At 39.0% G+C, this 26,979-nt stretch overlaps 1 protein-coding gene across 1 annotated transcript in view; it reads right to left on the reverse strand.

Annotated features, from left to right (window-relative positions):
• MELK (maternal embryonic leucine zipper kinase) overlaps positions 1–26,979 on the reverse strand; it is a 71,511-nt gene that overhangs the window by 18,003 nt on the left and 26,529 nt on the right. Inside the window, exons 9-13 of the mRNA XM_069576160.1 lie at positions 20,643–20,711; positions 19,019–19,117; positions 13,392–13,478; positions 6,338–6,466; positions 1,897–2,019 (exon numbers count right to left, since the gene is read on the reverse strand). Of these exons, the coding sequence (XP_069432261.1) occupies positions 1,897–2,019; positions 6,338–6,466; positions 13,392–13,478; positions 19,019–19,117; positions 20,643–20,711 (507 nt within the window). The remainder of the gene's footprint in view (positions 1–1,896; positions 2,020–6,337; positions 6,467–13,391; positions 13,479–19,018; positions 19,118–20,642; positions 20,712–26,979) is intronic.

Consider the following 26,979-nt stretch of genomic DNA (forward strand, 5'->3'; position numbering starts at 1 on the left):
ATAGAAACGCAAAGGAACAAGAAATAGCCAAGATATCCCTATAGAAGCCTAAGATGGGAGGAAACGGGCCATCCAGATAAAAGAAATATTATAAAACTGAAGAGGTAAGACAGATGGTATTGGTGCAAATAAACCAATGAAACAAAATATTTCTCAGAAGCAGACATACATATAACAACTTGACATCTGACAAAAGTGCCACTGTGAATCAGTGCAGAAAGACTGCACTTTATAATGGTGCTGGCACAACTGGTTATAAGAGGAAGAATTGATTCCCGACCTCACACCATGTAAGAGAATTAATTCTCCATAGATTAAAGATTTAAATGTGAAAGGAAAAGCTTTAAAACTTGAGAAGCAATATGTGTGAATGCATTTATAACTTTTGGAGAATGATTTCTTTTAAAAGATACAAAAGTTACAAGCCATAAAGAAAAATACTGACAGCTCATTAAAATTAATGACTCCTGCCATCAAAGTAAAAAGACAAGTGACAAACTCAGATAAGATACCTGTACACCTGCAATACACAACCACCAAAGGGTCAGAATTAAACTTAGAATTGCCTCCATACCACAAGAGAAAAGAAACAATCCGAAAGAAAAACAGGCAAAAGACACAAAAAAATCATTTCATAAAACAGGAAAAAAAGATTGGCTGATCAACATATGAAAAGATATAAACGTAATCAAAAAAGTACAAATTAAAACCACACTGAGTCTGATTTTTGAAAGATTTATCCAAATATATAATCTTTTTAACATTACTCATTTATTAGAAAGATCCTTTATCCTATGATTTGCTTAAACTCTTAAATAAATTGCACTTTAAAAGACTGTAAGTAATCCATCTAAAAAAATCAAGTTATACACATCAGTGTTGGTTACTATGCAGAGAGAATGTCATTGTGTATAGTTTCATGTAATCTGTGATAAATGTTCAGCTGTATTTTTTATTAAAATAAACTGTGTCAAGGAAAAAAAAAAACCACACTGAGGTATCACTTCACATTCATCAGATTAGAAAATATTAAATACAAAAAATATCAAGTATTGATAAGTTTGTGGAACAGGGACATTTAAATTATACCTCATTCTGTATCATGCATTGAACCTGGGCTGGCGACTCGTTTCACATATGATATTATACATGTTTCAATGCCATTCTCCCAAATCATCCCACCCTCTTCCTCTCCCACAGAGTCCAAAAGACTGTTCTATACATCTGTGTCTCTTTTGCTGTCTCGCATACAGGGTTATAGTTACCATCTTTCTAAATTCCATATATATGTGTTAGTATACTGTATTGGTGTTTTTCTTTCTGGATTACTTCACTCTGTATAATAGGTTCCAGTTTCATTCACCTCATTAGAACTGACTCAAATGTATTCTTTTTAATGGCTGAGTAATACTCCATTGTGTGTATATACCACAGCTTTCTTACCCATTCATTCATCTGCTGATGGACATTTAGGTTGCTTCCATGTCCTTATGGCAAAACCAATACAATATTGTAAAGTAATGAACCTCCAATTAAAATAAATATAAATAAATAAATACATAAATAAAATACAAACAATAAAATGAAAGAAAACCAGTAAGATAATAAAAATGTCTTCTACCAGAAAAAATAAAAAAATTATACCTCATTCTGTAAACAGGAGGGGAGAGGAAGAAAGGAAAAAAAAGAGAAGTAAAGTACTCCAAAATGAAAAGAATTCAACTTGGAAATAACTGGCTTCCTTTGATTTATACCCCAACAATCTCCTGTTAATATTTTCAATGGTTTAGGAATTCATGAAATTTGCAAGCACAAATTAGATCTCATGTTATATAGCTTAGATATTTTTTATAATTGAGATAACATATTTTACTTTAAATAATAAAAATAACCAACCTGTGGTGTTTGTGGAGTAGCCACACCTCTTGATGAAATGTCTTCACACCAGTCATAGTTTATTAATCCAGCCACATAATTTTCATCACTGGTGATCATATCTTCTAGACTCAGATTCTTCAACTATTCAAAAACAGAAGAACTCAGAAAACAATGCCACCATGATTCAGTTTTTAAGGGTCTATTACAGGCACAGGGCAAGGCCCTGGAAGCAGAAACAAATGAGAGACAGTATATAGAAGGAGCTCACATCCAAAACTGAAAACAAGAAGTCAAAAGTCTTTAATTCCAATTATTAGATAGGAGAATCTCTGACTCTCAAACAAGATGCCTTGGAATGTTCTTATGTTATATGGCTAAGTAGCTTATCATTATCAGAAAATCACTACAACACCAGACAAATGACTCCTTTGCAAATCCACAAATAAGAAGCTCTCTGACAAAGTAGAAAATGGAAGGGACTCTGAAATAGAGGTTTCTTGGTTGAAAGAACATACTGAGTAGTTAGCAATTTCCACTAGGAATAAATTTGCCTTATGAAACATCTCCTGGAGATAAGATATTTGGGATCCTATGCTAATAATACCACCAGAGTCACTTATTTTCTTTCATTCTTCCTCCTCAATAAACTGTCTGTGCTCAGTTGCTCAGGCATGTCTGACTCTTTGCAACCCCATGGACTGCAGCCTGCCCGGTTCCTCTGTCCATGGCATTCCCCAGCCAAGAATAGTAAAGTGGGGATCAAACCTGCATCTCCTGCAGCGGTAGGCGGCTTCTTTACCACTGACTGAGCCACTTGGGAAGCTAAATAAACTAGGAATATACTAGATATACCCTAAATTCTAAGACTATGCAGTATAGCTGGGTTTTTTATTTTTCTTTCCTTCAACATCTATTTAGCCTGGCCAGGCAACTGTACTTGAATTTCTTACACCCCAAAAATCCCTTCTTTTCTAATTCAAGGACAAATTTTCTCATATCTAAACTATTCAGGCAGACAATACAATCCCCACCACTAGTCCTTCCACCCTCTTAACCAGGGATGACAGAGCTCTCCAGGGTTGTCAATTACCATCAACTAGACTGAGCGATTTCACTTTCACTTTTCACTTTCATGGATTGGAGAAGGAAATGGCAACCCACTCCAGTATTCTTGCCTGGAGAATCTTAGGAACGGGGAGCCTGGTAGGCTGCTGTCTATGGGGTCGCACAGAGTCGGACACAACTGAAGCGACTTAGCAGCAGTAGCAGCAGAACTAGTTACATGGAGTGCTAGGCTGAGAAAAACACTAAGTCTAGGCTCAGTGGGGAGAAGCACAGTATTGTATGAATGAGGGCTACAGTAGGGAGTAAAAGCACATACACATCCCTGACTGAATAATCCTATATACAAATGGATGAATTCTGAACATCAGTCAAGTTGGTGATTTGTCGTTGTCATAGCTTGCTCAAAAATCCAGTTTCCCATTACCTAGAGCATAAAGTCTAACCCTCTGATCTGGCCTTTCAAGGTTCTCTACAATCTAGCTTTCAGCTACCCTTCCAGATCACCCATTCTCTCTCCCTCTCTTACTTTTCGCCCTTGAACTCTATTTTAACCAAACAAATCTAATCATTGTCAAAAGAATACATCAAGCACATTTAGGAGACTGAGTTTTTGCTAATTCCATTTATTTTGCCCTAAATTCTGTGTTCCTTCTTTTCACTTTCCTAAACTTAACAATGGATCCAGTTTGAATCACCCATAGTGATCACTCCCATGCTCCATAAAGCCCCTATCACACATCTCTAGTGCCTACCTGGCACCCACCATCTGCTATGATGTTATGTTATCTATACGTGTCTTGCCTCATCTTATCTGTTAGACAGCAAGCATTCTCCTTCATACAGACTGTTTCCTAAGAGCTAGCACAGGGCCTGAAAATGCTAATGATGTTGAAAATATGTGGCCTTTTTGTGGTTCTCAGATCAGATTGTATTATCATTTCACTCAAAGTGTCATCCATTGATTAATAGTGCAGAATTACTTTTTTTATAAAGAACACTCTAGAGGAAAAAGAGTGATTCTATCAAGGAGGAGAATAGCAGAAAGACTATATAGCTTGCTTCAAGCCTTAGTGAGTTGCATAAAGATCAGGGAGAAAAAAAAAAAAAAACAAAATTTGGTTTCTACTTCATTTCTTGTCATTAAAAACTCTCTTTATTGGCTATAAAAATTGACTCAATAATATAAATGCCCAAATAATTAAATTATTGGGTAAATGCTCATTAGATGGAAGATTAAATACCTTCCCAGATCATTTTTCCTTGGATACTCTATGACTCATATAAGCACATCAATTGAGACCAGGCCAATCCAGATATAAGAAAATCTAACGGCTCAGGAAAATGTCTAAGACCTTTTAACTAGGGTGTCATAAACTCAAAAACCTAGGGAGTTCCCTGGCAGTCCAGTGTGGTTAGGATTCTGCACTTTCACTGCTGAGGGCCTGGGTTCAATCCCTGGTCAGGGAGCTAGGATCCTGCATGCCACACAGTAGAGCCAAAAAATAAAAAATAAATGAAATTAAGCTGAGGTTTATTCGAAGTATGGAGGTATCTAACATCTCTCTGCAATTACCTTGATCAGAATCAAAGTTTATGTTTTTGTGTCCTCCTGAACCCAAAGGTACCAACTTGAGTATCAGACTTTAGAGAGTTTGCTCTGTGAGCAGGATGAGGGATGGGACGGTTCATGGAGTCAGCAGGTTAAAGATCTACCTGGGCATGGGATATTCACCAACCCAGTATAACTCTCTGAGAAAAGACTAGAAAAACAGCTCACCCTTTGCTGTCCACCTGAAACTATCACAACATTGTAAATAGGCTATATTCCAATACAAAACTAAAATGTTTTTAAAAAGAAAAACAGCCCAGCAGTAAGATTATCTCACTTCAGAGATTTCTTCACACAACAGCCCCTTATACTAACACTTTTCAGTTTTTAATTTGGTCAAAAGACCAACTAGGGAGAGAAGGGAGACAAGTTAGGTCTCTCAGGGACAAAAGAACCACTATACGTGCGGTACATGATTGACAAGCGCCAAAAGAGAGATCTACATGAGTTGTTAAAGGAATTGCCAGGGCTGGGGATATGGGTGGATTCAACAAAAGATTAGGAAAGGGGTAGCATCTGAAGATTTTTAAAACACAGCTTTGATACCTAAAGAAAAAAATATCTGGGACGCAGGAGGGAGACTCAAGAGGGAGGGGACATATGTACACTTATGGCTCATTAACATTGTTGTATGGCAGAAACCAATACAACATTGTAAGGCAATTATCCTCCAATTAAAAAAAAAATCACTGCACTCACATAATCATTTGGGCTATACTAGATTCCAGGCTTCCCAGGTGGCACAGTGGTAAAGAATTTGCCTGCCAATGCAGGAGATACGAGAGATGCAGGTTCAATCCCAAAGAGAAGAAGATCCCCTGGAAGAGGAAACAGCAACCCACTCCAGTATTCTCGTCCAGGAAATCCCATGGACAGAGGAGCCTGGCAGGCTACAGTCTACAGGGTCACAAAGAGTCAAACGCAACTGAGAGGCTGAGCAAACATACTGGATTCCACAAAGAGGGCACACTACCTCTCTCTGAGAATAAAAGAAGTACAGCTTTCTAGTGCTAAAATCATTTAAACTGCAACCTGAACTAATGGAAGGAAGATTATATTACAAAGCTCCACATGCATTCAGCAAAGTATTTGGAAGGCAGAATTTTAAGCCATGGGAAATACAGAGAATCACATAGAAAACAGACTGATGTGAGCACTTAGGAATGACACAGTGCTTCCAAATAGGTAAGGCTTCTCCACCATTCTACACATTCATGACGAAGGAAAATGAGACAAAGACTACAAAATAGAAAAGAATAGTTACAAGTCATACAAGAAATTTGAGTTGCATGAGCTGTATCTAGTATTCAAAACATCCTAAACCCCTAACATAAATGAGTATCAAAATATTCACGGAAACACTTCATTTACATAAAACATATATAATTTGTCCTATAATTTGTCCTAACATAAGATATAAACAAGCATACTAAATAAAATAAAAACTATTTTATCTATAGATGGTAGTAGCTTTATAGATAAATTACATTCTCCTTTAGTTTATCTGTGGCTTAAAATTATTCTACAACAATCAGGAGTTACTTTCATGAGAAAAAAGGAGGAAGGGAGAAATTTTTCTTTTAATGCCAGGCAGACATTCAAAATTTTAGCATTCAGGCTCAGAATTTCTCATTTCCCTTAACAAAAATATTTAAATCATAAAATGCCTTGTCTCCGGGGCCTCGACATCAGCAAAGTTAACCTTCCTGGTGTGTATTCACTCATGAACAGAGGAAGCACATGGCAAGAGCGGATGGCACTCACACAAAAGGTTCTAACATTCACCTTTATGTTTGTGACTGGCGTTGAGTTGGCCTGTCCATAGGAAGAAAGAAGCCTTAAACGAACCGGTCTCCCCCGAGCCTTCTTGGCTAGGAGCAGAAGGTAAGTAGCTGTGAGGTGATCATACTGCCACTGGAGAAAAGAAAATCGAGTTGTTTAGAAGACTAAACTTGCTTTTGACATCATCTTTATTTTAAATTAATATTTTTCCCCAATGTCATGACATTCAGAGTTTAGAATATTTTTTTAAGCTTTACAAAGCATATAATGAAAAACAGCAATCCCCTACACCATACCCCATACACAATTTCCACTCCCTAAAAGGTACCACTTTTTAACTTTCAGTTATTTTCTAAGTATTTCTAAATCAACTGCTTTTATACAGCTTTCAATTTTGGTTTCATGTCAGATAGTGTCTCTAGCTTTCTTACTATGGAAAAAAGAAATTAGCTCTATTTCAATTCCTTCCTTTTCCCCCAACACATCTCCTTCCTGTATCCTACTATAATTTTATCACAGTTTTTAGTTAAATCACATTTATGTTATTATGATCATGTAACTAGTCCTTACAACTAAGTAAAGGTAATGTCCAAAATATTTAATTGGTTCCCTGACATCAATCAGAACAGAGGCCAAAAGGTGAGTAGAGTCCTGGGGAACCCCTGCCATGCCAATTATTAAACTTTTTAATTATTGGATGAATGGGAGGTAAATTTTTTGAGATTTTACATGTCTGGTAAATGACTGTATGCTGTTCACACACTTGATTCTGGTTTGGCTGAGTATGGAATTCTAGGTTGACGATAATTTTCACAGCTTCGAAGGCACTGTCCTATGGTCTTCTCACTTTTAGTACAGTTATCAAAAAATCAAGTCTTTCTGATTCCCAAACCTTTGTGTATGACTTTTTGCTTGCTGCCTCTAGAAAATCTGGATCTCCTTTTTCACCCCTAGTTTTCTGGAAGTTTACTAAAATAGGCTTTTGTGCAGATTTATTTTCATCCATTTTGCCAAGCCCTAGTTACTTATACTTGCAATATTTTTTCTCATACTGTTTCTTTGATGGTTCTGTCCCCTCCTCTGTTTCTTCATTTTCCTGCAGCTTCTATTATGTGTATGTTGGACCTTTCTTACCTTCTCTTCTCTTTGTGCATATATTTGTCTTTAGGGTCTACCTTTGAAAGATTTCACATTAACTTCATTTTGAAATATGTCTACTGAGCTTTTCATTTCTCTGGTCATATTTTAAATCTTCAAGAGCTATCTCTTAAAATGTTCTTGTTAAGTCATCTTATTCCTATTTCGAAAAAGAAATAGCTTCTCTTATCTCAAAGAATAGTAATTATTGTTTCTTAGCCATTTTCTCCCATTCCCTGCATTATCTGATTTTTTCTGAGTATCTATACTTTTCTTCACTCTCTCCCTGACCCCGTTGTTTTGATCTTTGACTTTCATGTTAGGGGCTGTCCTCAAAGGTCTGGTGGTCTCTGGCTGATGGTCTCTATTTAGAAGCAAAGAGCATACTACACAGCTAAAAGAGTATGTGTACTTTGGGGCAGTTCATTACCTTGGGGGTTTCTCTCTTTCTCCCCAGCCTTTTTCACACCAGGGACTGGTTTTGTGGAAGGCAATTTTTCCCCAGATGGGGGTGAGGGGAGGATGGTTTCTGGATGATTCAAGCACATTACATTTATTGTGCACTTTATTTCTATTATTATTACATTGTGATACATAATGAAATAATTATACAACTCACCATAATGCAGAATCAGATTATCAGGTATTAGATTCTAATAGGTACCCAACCTAGATTCCTCACATATGCAGTTCACAGTAGACTTCACACTCCCATGAGAATCTAATGCTGCTGCTGATCTGACAGGAGGAGCTCGGGCAGTAATGCAAGCGATGGGGAGCAGCTGTAAATACAGATGAAGCTCCAGCCTGCTGCTCACCTCCTGCTGTGTGGGCTGGTTGCTAACAGGCTATGGACCATACCAGTCTGTGGCCCAGGGGTTGGGAAGCCCTGCTTTAAGGTTAACAGGCAGGAAGTTGAACTCCCAACCATTGGTATAATAGGTCTTTTCTCTTAGCTTTTGCCTAGAGATGAGTCTCCCAGTATTTTCCCCAACGCCACTGCAGTTAGGATAAAATCCTGACCCCAGCATTCTCAGAGTTGACTAGGGAAGGGAGTTAGAGATGGTGGTTCACTGTTCAGTAAGGGGACTGTGTGTGTCAATGCGTCCATTTCAGAATGGCTCATCACCCCCACCTGAGCTGCATCTGGTACAAGAGCACATCTTGTTCAGTGTCTCTCCAGTCTTCTGCTGGAGTGGGGGAAACGTTATCACGCAGCACAAGGTAAAGAAAGGGACCTAGAGTCTAATTGCTCCTAATAGGGACTTCCAACCAATCTTCCTGGTTGCCAACCTGCTCACTTCCCTGACTCCAGAGGTTCCTAGGACCTCTGGTTCCTGAGCCTTTCTGGAGATCCAGGGCCCTAACAATTTGCTTACTGCCTTTTCCCACTCCATGCACTTTGCTTTCAGTTTTCTCCAAAATGCTAGGTCAGCTGCCACTTAGCTATTTTATAACTTCTAAAATTTTATCGACATTTCTTTTATCTCCTCTTTCATTGTGAAATGTTCGCCTTTTTATTCCTTTATTACTATTTTAGTGAGGTTTTAGGAGGTGTTGAATATAAACATGTCTGTTCAATCCTCATGAAAAACTCAAAGTTTCTAAATAATGTACTCAAGACTATGAGACTCTCTGCCCTGTGAAAGTGTTAAAATTTAAAACTAAATGATATTTTATGCTATGTATCTCTCAAAAAGGGGTCATGTCTCACATGTCATCTCTCACATGACCCAAAGAGGTCTACTACCACCTCTGATTTTATTAATGTTTTATCTGCTAACATTTCAGATAGCCACAACTGTAGTATATACTTTGAAATTCACATAATGGACGTATCAATCTAGTGGAAGAAGTGTAACACTGTGATAAATTATCATGGAACGATGCCTTTCATTCAGATAGGCTGGGGAGAAGAAGGATGGGAAAGGTTTCATGGAGAAGGTACTTGGAAACTGGGTGAAAACTAACTCTCTCCTCTCCAAAGGTTATGTTAAAGGTTTTATTTATTTAACTGTTTATTCATTTATTTATTTGGTCATGCGGCATAGCTTGTAGGATCTTAGTTCCCTGACCAGGTACTGAATTCTACACCCCAGCAATGAAGCACCAAGTCATAATCACTGGATCGCCAGATAATTCCCATGTTAAAGGTTTTTTTTGCACCTTCCACATCTATGGTCTCATGTGTGATAAATGCCTTTTTGAAACTGATGCCATAAACTGATTAGAAACAATGTTTCAGAAATAAGTTGCCACTTGCTTGTCAACGATGGCATAACCCAGGCATTGTAAACAACAATGGGAAAATGATGAGTTTTAGGTGGAGTTTTCTAAACATACCTCAGAGCTTAATAATCATCCTGGAAACTATTTCCCTAGGCAAAAAAAGCATCCTTTTAATAACTTTTTTGCCACAGCTATTGCATACCATTTATTATGATAATATGCACAGGGGAGTTCTGTGTTTAATAACAGATAAATCAATGCATTAGTTACGCTTTCCAGGTGATGTCAATCCTCAAGTCTAACACAACCAATGTCTCTCTTATCTTTTAAGCAGCTCCCTCTTTAGAAAGTCAAATGTCTGAGAGTAAAGCAAAAGGTTTACTTGTTATAAAGAAGGTTCTACTTCCAGGAAATGAAAAACATTTTAAAATCCCCAGTTATTGTTCAAGCAAACCAAATGTTAAAGGACTGCCTGGGCTGAAGACAGGCAGCTACTGGATCAGAGGGTTTGATAAACTGAGGAGCAGGCCAGTCTCCTTTCCCTGACCTTGCTCCTGGGGTATAGCAGTGTCGTCCTGAATTAATTCTCACAACCACACAGGATTATGAGAGACAGTGCAGGGAGAGCTCACGAAAGAGCAACTGCCCGAGAAAATCCTGAGTGCATATTTATTGAGTCTCCTTCTTGGACGAGAAAGTCATGTTGTAAGGCTTTGAAGATAAGGAAGTTTGTTCTACGTGCAGAACACCACCTGCTGAGGCTGACGTGTCAGCCAGGACATCTGTCTTAAGGGCATGAGAAAGAGCATGTAAGGAAAGGGTAAGACAGAACAGTGTCCAGAAAACAGGGTCTTGAGAAAGGAATGACATTTATATTCCTACAGTAGGGCCCTCAATCTTGAAACCTCCGTCACCAGAATACATGAGGCTTTACACCACAGGGGTGAGGGGAAAGGATCTGTCTTGGTCTGGAGGTCCTTGTGTGCACATGGGACCTTCAGTGAAGTTCCCCAACCAGATAACTGGCTGCTCCACAATCCAGAGCCACTCACAGCTGGAAGACGAGGGGGAAAGTGAGGAAAGCAATGAAGTGGAAGCTCTAGCACCACTGGAGGAAATCTCAAGAGGGTTAAAACAAGATGGCTCAAAATCATGACACATGAGAGATTCTCACTTCCAATACAAAAAACAGTTTAAGAATGCTCAGGTAGATAAGTGGTAGTTCCAAAAGTTGAATGTTTGTGAATAATATTGTTTCTCTCTCTTTACACAAAGATCAGTAGCCCCATACCCAGCATGGATCACATTAAACTGATCTCTGTCCTGTCTAGCCAGCCTGAAAAATAACAGCAGAGTGCCCAAGACACCAGAAAAAAAAAAAAAAGAAATTAACAAACCATGGCTGATCTCAAACCTGGTTTTCCCAAGGCTCTTTAAACTGGAAAGTACCTAGAACCAATGTGAATTCTATGAGACTTCCCAGACCAGGATTTCTCAACTTCAACACTATTGATAATTGACCTGGGTAATTTGTGGCCAGGGCTTACTTTGTGTACTATAGGATATATCGCAGCATCCCTGGCCTCTACCCACCAGGTGATATTGGCATATACACATACCCTAGGTGTGACAACCAAAAATGTCCCAGGAGGGGAAAAATCACTCCCAGTTGAGAACCACTGACTCAGACCAGTGCTTCACGATGAATCACATGGGTTCTACTAAGATGCAGATTCTGATTCAGCAGGTCTGAGGTGCACAAAGTGATGCTGATGCTGCTGGTCATAGATCACACTTTGAAAAGCAAGAATCTAGAGTAGTACCTCCCAACCCCCGTCCACCTACTGCAATCATCTGGGAAGCTTTTAAAAATTCTGATGCTTAGGCCACACCCCAGATCAATGAAATAATTATCTCTGGGGTTGGGATTTAGGCATCAAGATTAAAGTTCCTAGGTGATTCCAATGTTCAGCCAAGGTTTTGAAGAGCTTGCCTACTCATCCCTAGGACTGGAAAATAAGTACAAACAGGCATTTAAGAATGAAGGGAAAGTACACAAGAAGAAAACTATTACTCTTCTCACACATTCTTGACGTTTGTCATACCCAGCTTTCAAGACAACTGCGGTATTTAGAGAGATGTAATACCAGAAAACCATCTCTATCATGCTTCGTTATATTGTTTTATAATTCCTATTTCCATTTCAGCTTCAAGTTTGAAAACTATATGTAGAGACCACATAAAGGACACTATTTTAAAGACTTTTCACCCAAAGATTCTTGAAGTTTTGAGTATGTTACTTTTCAGATTCAGGTTTTAAAGTTTGTAAATCTCCTGCCAAAGTTTTTCTGCATAAAACAACATGATACATGGGATTTGCTTTGAAATGTCTTAGCTAAAAAGGGCAGACAGAGGACAGTGCTGGGATATAGATAAAACTGGCAAAATGTTAATACCTGTTAATTAAAGCTAGAAGATGAGTGCATGGAAAATCATTGTTATTATACTAGTCCCTCTACAGATATTTGAAAATTTCTATAATAACAACTGAAAAAGCAATTTCTTGAATCCAAAATAAAGCTTTCAAGATCATCCCAAAGAAAAAGCCATGTTTATATGAAACTCGTCTATGTGAAAACTTCAAATTTTCACTCTAACAGACGAAGGACCTGGGACTTCCCTGGTGGTCCAGCGGCTAGGGCTCCTGCTCCTAATACAGGGGGCTGGGGTTCAATCCCTGGTCAGGGAACTGGATCCCACATGCCACAACTAAGAGTTCGCATGCTGCAACTAAGACCTGGTGTAGCCAAATAAATAAATACTTAAAAAATAAAAAAGAAGGACCTGACATATCTAGCAGCAGTTCCCAATTCTTGCCATTTCCTTTCATTCCATTGAAAAAGTAAAGTATCACTGTTTTCCAGATATGTTCCATTTGTCTGAAATTGTCTTTCAAAAGACTTACTGTGTCATTCAAAAGAATTCTTTCGTATCTCCTCACTGAAAAAATTTGTGGCTTAGCAAAGTTTTGGTTAGTTCTTAAAAAAAAAAAATCTGCTTAAGGCCTTTACCTTTCAAGTTAGAAAAGAGAAAAAGCAAACACAATTCATAGGTGATGAAAGACATGGTACTGAACCAGGAGGTAAGCTGGGTGCGATCCCTGCCTGTCATGTCAGACTGTACTCAGAGACAGCCTCTGTTTCCAGGAGAAACTACATATAGGATCTAGTGATTAAGCATCTGAAACAGCTAAAAATGATCCAACACCAGAAATCACATGTATCTGGTTCATAAGGTTGGGGGTGATGTGATGCTAGTGGGATGCTTTCAGGTAAAATGAAAACTGCTTTGTGTTTACCTCATTGCTACAGCAGAATCACACTTCTGTGTTAAAGAATTTAAAGTTGTCAGAATTGGAACTCTGAAAATTCTCTGGATTCATTTGATCTGTTTCTTAATATTTTTTCCTCTGTAATTCTCTTTGTTCAACCTCATTTCTAAAGAGGATATCTAGCAGACATCAGAAAAGAGTTGAAAATATACACAAACATAGACTAAGTGCAATACAGTGTTTTCACCCAGGATAAAATCTTAGGCCTGAAAAATGCTATACTATTTTTAATGTACTGATGAAACAAAAAAAAAGATGAAACAAAAGATAATACTTTCAAATTCATGCTATATTTCTTACCAGTGAAATTAAATCCTCCATAGTTTGCCTGTTGTTTCTGTGATGTACAGAAAGTTCTGTTACACAATCTTCATCAAGGTGAATAAGCTAGAAAAAAATTTTATCAATTTTATTAACATTAATAAAATATTTATGGTTTTAAAACCTTTCAATTATCATAATTACCTTCTAAAATCAAACACCAACATGTAAAAACAACATGAGTTTGTCAAACTCTTAGGTAAGAATAAACATCCTCCACAATTTTTAGAGATATAAGCAGATAACAATAAGCAGTTCAAGAAGGTGATGAGCTCTCTTTCCTAGCTTTTCATGTCCCCATCATCATCTGATCGACTGCTACAATTCTGCTGGGCAGCTCAGGGACTCTATGCTCCTCCCCTACTGCAAGACAGGGACCGATATTTGCATCAAAGAGCAGTCATCTAGGCATCGAAAACTAGGAGCTGCACAAGAGACTGGGTAAACAGTGAGTCAGACTTGTAGCATACAGTCTCCCAGGTTATGTTTGGGTTTAGCACAATCCAAGGAGCCCTTCTGATGGTGCCACAGATGCTGCACAAGGCACTGGCCAAGCACAATTGTTAGAAGGAAGAAGCGATACTGCCTCCACACAAACATTATTTTGATTAAGGACAGAAGTGATCCAAGTAGTCTGACCCCTGCAGGATGAGACCTCACCAGAGATGGGACCAAAAATAGGTTCTCAGAACCAAACAAGGATCAGTGAGAATGAAAAGGCAGGTAGAGTCTGGCCTGTCCCTCCAACAGGAGTTCAGAAAATCACATACGAAGAGAATTATAAGGAATGTAATTATGAAGTCATATTTCCAATGTAAGAATTCACTTCACAATAACCCCAGTAAGTGAGGTTTCACTTTCTACTTACTCTTCATCTCCAGAACAGCTGGGATGGTTAGCTTCTTCCTCCTAAGATTTGTCTCCTGATTCCTATCCACTGTGAATAGCTACAATCCAACAGCTGACAGACTTTAGAAGTAGATGACCTTGGTTTTAACCATTATATCACAAAAGAACTGTGTGATCTTGAGCATGTTATTACACCACCCTTAGTCTCAGTTTCATCATCTGTAAAATGATGATGAGATGGCACCTGCCATGTAACATATGCAAGCTATGTGGAATACCTAAACAGAGAGGCCCTCAAAAAATGGTTAACTATTTTTACTAACAGTCTTAATTCTATTTCCTCTTTGGTATAAGAGCCTTTCATAAATTTGAATATTCCTATTATCAACAACCTTTCTTCTCCAACCATTCTCTTTTCCAGTCCCTTTAACAACTGTTTCAATGATTAACTCCTCCCACCCATTCTGGTCCTTTCTTTCGGTCACATAGTTCAGGCTGTCACTCATGCTCAAGATCCAAGAGAGGTTTGCCCGGCAGAAGGCAGAGCACTATCATGACCTTCCCTTGTTCTGTGATACCATAGTTGTCACAATAGACTCAAGGGAAAATCATGCTGCCACCATGAAACTACAGGGATGGTACAAACAATGACCTGTATGACTGGCTGGTACCTCACGGGCTATGGAATACTGATGGTTCTAGGAAAGTCAATCACAAAGGTTTATACTGATGGTTCTAGGAAAGTCAACAATGCCACAAGTAAGTTTTCCTTGTAATGGTTTGACTTTAGCAGTTCCCCTAACTGTAGATTCCCACTTAGGAAGAACTCAGAAGCCCAGACACTTTACAACTCAGTTGGGTATCTTCTTGTTGATATCACTGCTCAAGCATGAAAGACAGGATTTCTAGGGTTCCCACCATGATCTTAAGTTACTCTCATAAAAACAAAAACCTCTCCCCCACAACCTCTTGCTCTGTACTTTTACCACAGGGTACGTGGAGGAAAGGAAGGAAGAGTAGGAAGGAGATGCGATCTTCTTTGCTGGGCTCTTGAATTAGAAAGAATGAAAAGAGTGGGCCAAGACACCAAAGTCTGAAAAATACGGTTTCTCAAGTTGGGTTTTTCAAAAAGGTTCAATACTTTAAGTACTCTGAATTCTCAGCCACACACGCTCCAGTCAAATTAAGTACAAAAATGTGTACCAAAAGCTAGCCAATTATTTTGGATTATCCGTGCCTACTACATTTCCTGTTCAGTAGGGCAGAAAATGGAACTGAATATAACTTCTATTTGATATAATACTTGAGTACTACAGCTACGTGTGAAAATGATAGAACATGCATACAGTTACAGAACAACATCTCTACCTTAAATATCCAAGTAAATCTGAATTATTTTTTATAGTTCACCCTTGATGAAAGACAATATTGAGGCAGACAAGTGAATACTTCAAAAAGCAATAATCCCTTATAGCTCTTCTATATATAACTCATTTGATCCCTGCAATAGCTCAGTAAGGCAGACAAAACAGATGAATGACATTACATTCAAAGCACTCTATAAATGACAAAACATAATCCAAACATACAGAAGAGACTGACGTTAGAATACCCACATTAGAGGTGAGAAAATGAAGACTCAGAAAAATTTATGCCATTTGCCCAAGATGGGCATTTTTCACCCTAGCCTAGGGTTCTTCCTACCACACCACAATGCCACCTCTCTGAGACTCTGTTCCAATAGCTATTCCAACAGAGACCAGACAAGTAACGCTCCTCACAAAGGCTACTGCTACACAGAATACAGGACCTGAGTTTCAGCTGTTGACCTGTCAGATCCATTATGTTCTGGAGCCCTTCTGTTTGGGTTAAGATTCTGGTTCTACACTTACTAGTTATTTGACCTTGGGCAAGTTATCTTATGATTCTGTGTTCAACTGCTTCATCTGCAAATGGGGACAATAACAGTATCCACTTCAGAGGGTTTGTATGAGGGTTAAATGAATTAAAAGAGTTAAAAACATAAAGCCCTTAAGGGTAGTATCCTAAGGGCTCTATTATTATACTATAGTACTATAACAGCACACTTTTCTATTATAGTAAACATTCAATATATATGAGCAATTATTATACTAATATGTAAGGGAAATCATATACATTTTCAGAACACTGAAAACCTCAAAATTATGTATCCTACTTTATACAATGCCCCAATTTAAAATAATCTTCGTGCTGTTGAAATCAGAGATTTTCTTCATTTTGGCATCTATTCTATTGCAAACAGTAGCACATCCTCCCCTGTTAAGGATCACGGCCGAGAAGACATGCAGAGCCCTCCCACACATGGAGAAATGATGACCCCCAATGGCTGAACACAGGCATTGGCACCACACATGGTCACCATCCCACAAGGGGCACAGCATAGCTCCCTGGCCCTGCTGCCACACTGCCAGGAGAGCACACGTTCTGCTGTCTGTAGGCTCTCACTTATTAGCATTAAGCTGCTGCTCTAATTGTGTTTGCTCAGTAGATACTGAAGATGTCTTAAAGGGTGAAAGGAAAAAGGGAGAAAAGAAATTTCAGAGACTGACAATCACAGGCGAATCAGGAGGGATTTCAGATCAGGCTGTGTGGTCCTAATAGGGGACAGACTAGTGAGAAGGGGTTAAAAACAAACAGCCTATTTTTCCAAGTATTTATATTTATTGGTGTGATTCTTCCAGAAAGCAAATACCCTACAGCTGTATCAGGTCTACAATGTGGCATGTCTCCAAACTATTCTGTTGACCCATGCACAAACTCCACTTCACTGTAGACATTTTAGATTATCAAAAAATATCCCCAATTATCTGATAAAGCTATTAAAACACTTCTCCTTTAAAGCATTAAAATGTTTTTCTAACTACACACCTGTGTGAGGCTACATTTTCTTCAGATGCTTTAACCAAAACAATGTATTAAAACAGAGTGTAGAAGCAGATGAATACCCAAGTGTCTTCTATTAAGCTAGACTTTAAAGAAATTTTCAAAGACATAGAGCAGTGCCACTCTTCTCACTGTATTTATTTCTTAAATAGTTATGTTTAACTTATTGATTTCCTTGTCTATGAAAAGGGGATAAGAACTGTACCAACTCTGACGCCTACGCCTGCCATACTGGCTCTGGGTTTTGCCTTGTGGCTTGCTTTGGCCAGACATTAGTAAGTACAATGAAAGCAGAGGCTTGAGAAATGCTTGAGTGTTAGGGCTTGCCCACTTTCTTGCTTCTTTTGGAATCCAGCCACCATATCAAGAAGCCCAGAGTAGCCTGCTGGACACAGTGTGACCCAACAAATAACCAGCATAAACAGCTGGGGGGTTTTTTGGCCATGCTATGTCACATGCGGGATCTTAGTTCCTTGACCAGGGATCAAAACCATGCTTCCTGCAATAGAAGCATGGAGTCTTAACCACTGAAGCACCAGGAGAGTCCCAACAGCTGATCTTTTGAGTGAATCTTACAATCCAGCCGTTAGAGTCACCAGTTGACTGCAGCCACACGAGTGACCTCAGGTAAGACCCACACAAGAACAGCCCAGCTGAGCCTCAAATTACCGATCCACAGAAACTGTAAACTCTTATTGTTTTAAATCACTAAATTTGTTTTTGTTTAATGTAGCAATAGTTCATTAATATACAAAATGTGGCTACCCCTTACATAAAACAAACTGTAAAGATTTACTGTGTAACACAGGGAACTAGTAGTCAATATCTTATAATAACCTATAATGGAAAATAATTTGAAATATATATATATATTCATAACTGAATCACTTTGCTATACATCTAAAACTAACACAATATTTTAAATTAACTATAATTTTTTAAATTACACATATTCTTTAGTAACACATTTTTATCAAGTTCAAACTTCATTTGTTAAAAAATATTTTTATAACAGTAATATAGGAATATTTGTTACTCTAATTGCTTAAACTTGCATAGCACTCTGTGTTAAAGTTCTTTCATATATATATATATATTAAAGCAGTTCTCGGGGAGTGGTGTGGTCTGCAGACCCCGGAAGATCTCCAATCAAAACAACATAACAAAACAGACAATGCAGAAGCAAGTGAGATCCAAGTGCCTTCCTTTAAGCTAAACTTTAAAGAAACTTGCAAAGATGTACAACAATGCTATTCTTCCCACCACATTTATTTTTTAAATAGTCATTTTTCATAAAAGTATTTATTTGTGATAAACTGTAACAGGTATAGTACTGTTACTTTTAAGTGAATCAGTTAATAAATATTTTAATACATTAATATTAAGAGCATAAAGGGGGCCTCAGACTTAAAAGTATGAGAACCACCACAACCTCATAACTACTCTGGGAAGTAGACAAAGAACAGCTTTAACCTACTTTTTACAGACGAACATATAGGCTTGGAAAAGTTAAGTAACCTGCCCAAGATTCTCAGAGCACTGTTCACAATCCTGACTATGCGAGAGACGCCTGGGAGCTTTTTAAAATATCCATTAATTGTTGCGGGAGGAGGCACAGGCACTTTTTAAGGTCCTTGTGATTCTCATGTGCCGGCCTGGTTAGGCATCACTGTCCGAGAGATTGACAGGTGAATGTATAATTCAGTTACAGTCTCCCAAACAGCAATCTGACGAATAAGTCTACAAAATATATTTTCTTTTATACTTAGAACACATCACTGTACATCCTGAATCCACACAAAGTTTTTTGTTTGTTTTGTAATTCTACTCACAGGAGCCTTGCTTTGCCACTCAACAGGACAGTTGTAATCGTGCATGATCCAGGGGTGGTTCAAGAGATTTTTCATAGAAATCCGTTTCTTTGGGTCCACCTAGTGGCCATTGAGAGGTAGCTGGAGATTAACATTTCAAATAACATAGAACACATTTTTCTCCTGAGCACTCAAAATTCATCAGAACAGATGTAAACTTTTATCATCACAAAAATACTGTCAAAGACCTTAAAATGGCCTTGGAATAAATTCTTTTAAAAAGGGAATAGAAGCAAGAGAACTGTAGCAACCTACACGGCTTAGAAGATAAATGTTTAACAAACATGAACATGGTATGGACATTATTCATGAAGTTCAGTCAATCTATTGTATGATGTAATAGTCTTTTGCTGGAAAACCTATTCACAGGAAATATCCACCAATTTAATATTCAAGCAGCCACAATGCAGGGCATTCACACTGAATATGCAATCTCTACCTCCGGTGAGTTTACAATCACATAGAACAAGTTGAAAAGCATACCTTTCTTTTCCATTTGTAATTTTCAAATGTGAGGAAAGGAAAATTAATCAACACAGATTAAGTTTTGGGGAGTTTAGAAGAAAGGATGAGGTGTTTTCACTCTCATTATGGAGATTTGGTGGTCTGGCCTACTTAATCAAGGTGGGTGAGCTTGAAGTAAATTTTGAATAAAAAGTAGAGATGGCTTAATAGATGGAAAACTGAAATACATAATCATGAAAAACATACCGCACTAATAAGGTACTCGTATTTTCAAAGTGTTTCCTATTAATCTCATTTTATCCACATAACTCTATGAAGCAGTGAGGCCAAGCTCAGAATCCCCATTTTCAGGTCAGAACCAGGTTAGGTAGCATGCCTATTGATCGGTAGGGAGGATAACTAGCCTTCAGCACTCCTATCTTTCTCCTTGAGAGGTCATTACATCAAATTAGTGATTCTTAAATGTGGCCCCCCAAGACCAGCAGCATCAGTGTCATCTGGGAGCTTGTTAGAAATGCAAACTCTTAGTGCTGCTCCAGATCTATAGAATCAGACACTCTCCATTTGAAGCTCAGCAATCTGGGTTTTAATAAGCCCATCTGGCAATTCTGGTACATGCTAAAGTTTGAGAACCACAGCACTAGATCAAGGGACCACTCAGTTGTACATCAGCTCATTCAAGCATTTATTCCATATCCACTATATACCTAGCATACAAAGAGTGGGAGCAAGAACACAGAAAACAGTGGAACAAGAGCCAATTAAACTGACAATTCTCAAGAAAAGGGAAGAAAACCAAATCACCAAAGACATACATTAGCTGTCTTAAAAAAAAAAAAATGCAGGTCTTCCCTGGAGGTCCAGTGGTTAAAACTCCACACTTCTACTACAGGGGATGGGGGTTCGATCCCTGATCAGGGAAGATCTCACATGCCATGTGGTATGGCCAAAAAAAAAAATTGCATTTGCAAAGAAAGCACCAGTAGAGAGTATGTGCAGAACAGATATAATGAATAGAATTTTTTAAAGGTGATGTATAAATGTAGTAACACCACAGACATCTTAAAATCAAATAACTGCAATAGATTTCTATTATTTAAAAATAAATAACAAAGATTACCTGTAGCATTTGCTGAAGAAGTAGAACGCTACTAGGAGACAGCCACTTTGGAACATCATATTTCCCTCTCTACAAAAAACAAGAAAAGCATTAAAGAGATTTAGGTTCAATCAGCCTTAACAAAAATTTCTACAGTTAACAACATGCTAGAGATTTACTTCCAAGCTTGAAGACGTCACCCAACTTTAAGACATGGCAAACATATATCTTACAGGCCTTTGGAATCTACAGTATTATTAGTGGACAGAAGCATACAGTGTAATCAATGTTCATATTGCTAAAGCAAATTTTAGTTTATAATCCCAGAAGAACTGTCAGTTGACAAAATTAGGTCACAGAAAAGCATATTTGGTAATTGGACACAGGCCGTGGTTACAAACAGGTCACATATCATCTACGAGGCAGAACTCACTATCACCGAAAAACTGCCACTGAATAAAGCCACCCCTTTAGGGAATGGAAGAGACTCAGGAGACAAATGTTCACAACCTGTTCGACATTACAGTCACTAAGCCATCAACCAAAACAAGACTAGGGGCTCGCTAAACACTAACACATGATGGAATAGTACCTCTTCACACAACCTGTCACACACCCCTCTTTCCCAATTCAAAGGAAATGACAGAATCATTTCTCTTAGCAGAGAACAAATTGTTTAATGATGCTAGGATAACAGGTTAATTGTATGAGAAAATTAAGATTGAACTGTAATTCACAATCTACATCAAAATTAATTCTACCCAGATTAAAGAGTTAAATGCAAATACAAAACCATGAGAATACTGAAAGCATGGTGATTAGCTTTTAGAACCCGTCTAGACATGACAGCAATACCAAAAACCATAAAGATTAGCAGAGGACACAATTAGAAGCTGACATTTCTGTGTGGCAAAACACAACTAACAAAGTTAATTAACAACAAATTGAGTAGGGGAAGAGCCTTTCCACCTAAATGACAAAAAAGTAACCTGCTTTATCAAGTAAAGAGCTCTCACAGATCACCACCAATCCTCTTCTTCCAACATTTCCCCTTCACAGCAAATGGCAACTGCCTTGCCAACTCCTCAGCTCAGAAACCTTGGGTCATGGGCTTCCTTGGAGGTCCAGTGGCTAAGACTTCACACTCCCAGTGCAAGAGGCCTGGGTTCAATCCCCATCAGGGAACTAGATCCCGTATGCTGCAATTAAGAGTTTGCATGCCACTACTAAAGATCCTGCTGGCTGCAACTAAAGAACTTCAATGCCACAGTGAAGATCAAAGATCCTGAGGGTGGCAGCTAAGACCCAGCACAGCCAAATAAATAAACAAATATTTCACAAAAACAAGAAGAAACAACCTTGGACCATCTTTAGCTCCTCCTTCCTTCACACTTCACATCCAAACCATCAGCAAATCGACCGGTTCTGTGTTATATATCCAGAAACCCCTGTCACTATCTGCCCCACACCTCCAGGCTCTTTCATCTGAACTGCAAGAGGCTCCCAGCTAGTATTCCAGAGCCCTTCACTGCTCCCCACAGTCTAGTCTCTACTCATCAGCACCAATGTTCTTTCAAAACATTTGGTCAGGTCATGTCACTTCACTATCCAAAACTCTTTAAAGGCTCCCAATCTCACTCAGAATGAAATCCAAATTCCTTACTCTGGCTCCAGGCCCAACTCCTTGCTACCTCTCAAACTCACCTCCTCACTCTCTCCCTCACTCACCAAACTATGATCACGCCACAAGTCAAACACAGGCCTGCCTTAGGTGCTTTGCACACTTTGTTCCCACCACTATCATGCTTTCCTCAATATCAGCAGAGCTTGTACCTTTATCTTCTTCAGGTCTCCCCTTAAATACCAGTGGTATCAATGAGGTCTCCCCGAACCACCATTATAAATAGCATCCTTATGCACCACCATCTCTACCACCCTTTCAAGGCACCTTCTGTAGAGTCCTTATCTCCACTTGTCATACTACACATTTATTTGTTTTCTACATATTTATTTTCTATTTATTTGTTTATATGTCATACTATATATTTATTTTGTGCACAGACACACACCCAGCATATTGTTTAAATATGTCATACTACATGTTTGTTTATAAACACATATTTGTTTATAAATGTCATACTACACATTTGTTTATACATTAGAAAATATTCTAATGTATTCTATTTACATTAGAATATTAACTTTAAAAAAATCACAGGGATTCTGTCTGTACTGTTCACCTAGAACATCATCTGGCCCTAACATAAAAGGTGCTCAATTAATATTTGTTGAATAAATGAAGAAATAGGATAAAAGCATATACTCCAAAAGAAAATGGACAGAGTATTCATAATTCCCAAAACAAGAGCTTTTAAATGGTCAATAAACATGATAACATGTTCAACTAAACTAGTAATAAAAAAGTAATTAATTTAAACAAAAATATGATCTAAATTGATAAACTTTTAAAAAAATTGTCCAGTGTTAGAGTTCAGGGGCAAGAGCACTTACATATACGAGAGTATAAACGTTTCTGAAGAGTACTGTGGAAATATGTATAAAAATCCTTCATCCAGCAATTACACTTCTAGCAATTTATCCTAAGCAAATATTCTGGCATAAAAAAGTTATTATTGTTATGAATAGTAATATTTATCACACAATTGTTTGTGATAACTATGGGGACTAAGGAACATGGTCTGAGAGAATCCAGAGGGTCCCCAAAACTAATCAAAGACAAAATTACCTGAATAAGGATCCTGAGTTAGAAATCTATTACAGGTCCAGGGAGACGAGGGTGTTAGGTAGGTAGAATAGGAAAAAGTAGTCCAGAATGGCGGTGGCTAAAGGACAAAGAAGGGAAAAGCCCGGGAAAATAGAACAAAGGAAGGTTCAAGGACCAGAGAAACAAACAGGTCAAAAACAAACAGCCCTCCTGGCTAGCCCACTTTACATAGGGCACGCTCAGGGGGAGGAGAAAAAACAGAAAAAGAGGAGCCAAAACTGAGCCTCTGGCCTCTCTTCTTGCATCTTTCGGGTCGGCAAGCCCTCATGCCTCAAGGATGTATTTGCTTGCCAAATAAAACTGAGCTGTAACACTGGTCCCTCCGTTGCTTCAAATTTTTGCTGCAGTGAGACAGAACCAAGGAAATTACAAATTGCCCCAACAAGGGCAAGCACGCACATGCACGGACACACACACCCAGCAGTAACTGAACTACGCTGAACGGTAGAGGCAGGTAGGTGGGGAAGCCAGCAACTAGCAGCAGCACTGCATTCTCTGTCCTCATGAACTGTCTAGGACACAGTTCTCACAGGAACCTGTCCAGCTTCAAGGTGAGGGGAGAAACGGACAGTACAGATCACTCAGAATCTGAGACCTACATGACAGGCTGGACTTTGATTATGTTTAAGAAACAGTCAAAGTTCCAAAGAAATGTTATCAAGCAATTTATTTAAAAAGAAAAGGTGCTAATGTTAAAGCAACTCAACCTCTTACTTAGCCTCTCTGATGAGAGCAGACAGGTTGACCTACAAAGTGTTTCCTAGGAAGGGCAAGAGCTTTCATTTTACAAATGACATTTAATGTTATTAAATTTTTCGTTCTCCTTTATCTAAAGCACTCACTACACCCAGAGATCCCATGCCTATTTATGCCTTGCCAGGGCACCTAAACACATGCCAATGTCAGGTGCTGACAGTTTGTTTCTGAATTGTAATGAGAAGCCTCTAATTCACTTTTCCTTACTACCCTTTATCCACCAAGCACTGAAGGCTCAGTGCTGCCTAGGCTCAGGCTTATCCCTGGGAAGGGGGGATTTTTAGATGCTTCAGCCACCTTGCTGGGACTCAGCACCAAGTCACATGCAGGACAGGCAGTGACTTGATTGGCCCCACTCTCTTATCTCAGCTTTTCCTTATTTCCATATCTAGATGTTTCTCATGATTCAAACCCTGGGTACCTGACATGTTCTCTTTCTTGGCAAACTGATCGTGTGTCTAGTACCTCAAATACCGTAGCTTGCTCTTACCAGAGTCCTGTAGAAAACAGAGACAGCCTGGGGTTAGGACTCTACTATCTACTTACACTGATCGGAGAGTCATGATCTGAGTCTCCAGTCACAACCTGCACAGCCTCAAGTGTCCTTTGTCTTGCTCACGGTCAGAACCTCCATGTACTCCAGAGGGTCTCTGCTCATGCTGACTGGATGCAGACCCATCTACTGCTTACTCTCTGGATACCAGCCTGCACAGGGTTGAATACTGTCCCCCTAAAACTTAAGTCCACCTGAACCTGTGAATGCACCCTTATTTGAAAATAGGGCTTTTGCAGAAGTAATCAAGTTAAGATGTACTGGGTTAGGCTGGGCCCTAAATCCAAAATAACTGAGGGGTATCCTTATAAGAAGGGGGGCACTTAGACGCAGAGACACAAACACACAGGAGAGAAGGCCACACGAAAACAGAGGCAGAGACTGGAGTGACACACCTATAAACCAAGGACTGCTAAGGATTGCAGGCAAACACAAGAAGCCAGCGAGAGGCAAAAGAGGAGTTTCTCCAGATCCTTCAGAGACCATGGCCTGCTGACACCTTGGTTTTAGACTTCTAGTCTCCAGAATGGGAAGAATAAATATCTGCCATTTTAAGCCACCACCTTGTAGTACTTTGTGCCAACAACCGTAGAAAACTAACAGACCATCTTTAAGGGTTTAACTCACTTGCATTACCTCTCTCCTATCATCACCTACCCACCCAAGGAGAATTCTGGTTCCAGATTCCAGCCCTTTCTGGTCTGTTCCAACACACAAATAACAGTTCCTAACCAGAACTATGATAATAAATGTTATGCCATTAAATCCCAAAACTACCATCCAAAACACAAGTACTCTTAACTAAAAATAGCAGAATTCTACAGAAATCAGATATAAAGATGAATTTTCAGACCAAAGAACTGAATAACAAGAGCCATCAGGCTGATTCCAAGTTTCCCTTTGCCTCTTATTTCTCACCCCTTTGATCATCCTAACTTGAATTCATGAAGTCTCTTTTAATAGATCCCCTGTACTGTGCTATAAGCTAGTACTTACAGAAGCAATACTACCCACAGGTAGGCAAGGAGGACAAGTGAATGACATGTATGGTGCTTGGTGCACTGGAAACAGGCAAAGCCTGGAATCATACTCTGTATTTGAATCCCAGTCTGCCTCTTATCTGCTCTTTGAACCTGTACAAGTTATGACATTTTTCTGACCCTGTTTCCTAAGCAGTAAGTTCTGGAGACAAACTGTCTATATCCAAATGTAGGACCTACCACTTACTAGCTGTGTGGATGGGCTACGTAACCTCACTGTGCCTCAGTTTCCTCATCTGGAAAAGAAATACAATAACAGTATCAACTCTGTAAACTGCTGCTAGCATTCAATGATTTAATACATAAAAAGCACTTAGCACAGGGTTAGGCACAGAATTAAGAACTCAGTATCTGCTGGTTTGTACTATTACGGCTGCCTTCACTACTATTACCATTACTACTGTTACTGTCTGTGAAACAAGTTCAGTGATGCTACTTACAGGGCATTACTGTATGCGGGATTATTCCACTAAAAGGAATAAAAGAGAATGTATGGGAAAACACTTGGCAAAGTGGCTGGCACAAGAGGCAATAAATGTTTGTCCAATCTGAAATAAAAAGAAGTGGGAGATAGGGCTACAAAAGGCAGAGAGATAGGGCAGACCAAAGATGGCACAGCAGCCAAAGCCATACATGGCAGGGTGCTAAATATTCAGTACAATAAAAACGGCTCGAGTCATTCTGAGGATGCACCTGCCCCCTCAGTAGTGCTTTGCCCCATCACAGCTGCCTCAGGATCTCAGGACTACTTGGTAAGCACAAATCAACTAGTCAAGTCCTGCTCATATCACCCACCCACTTTCCCTACTTGGACAGAACAGCTCTGTAGAGCACCATCAACAAAGGAAGCATGAAGCCTGTGAGTCCAGAGCTGAGTTCTGCTGCCAGGCTTACCCCAACTACTTATTTGTGCACAGTACTCAAAAACACACAAAGCATTTGTATATATATTCTACCCTGTGCGGTGGGTAGGGATTACTAACCACATCACACAGGTGAGGAAACTATGTCTCAGCCAGGGAAATCAAATACCTATTCAATGTTATAAGGCCCTGGTTCTCAACTGAGAGTGATGTTGTCCCCCGGGGAACATCTGGCAGTGTCAGGAGACATTTTTGATTGTCGTGATTTGGAGGCCGCTACTGGCATCTAGTGGGTGAAGGCCAGGGATACTGCTAAACACCCCACAATGCACAGGACGTCCCCCACTACAAAGAATTATAC

This window comes from Ovis canadensis, chromosome 2, assembly GCF_042477335.2.
Source record: "Ovis canadensis isolate MfBH-ARS-UI-01 breed Bighorn chromosome 2, ARS-UI_OviCan_v2, whole genome shotgun sequence".
Classification (NCBI taxonomy): domain Eukaryota; kingdom Metazoa; phylum Chordata; class Mammalia; order Artiodactyla; family Bovidae; genus Ovis; species Ovis canadensis.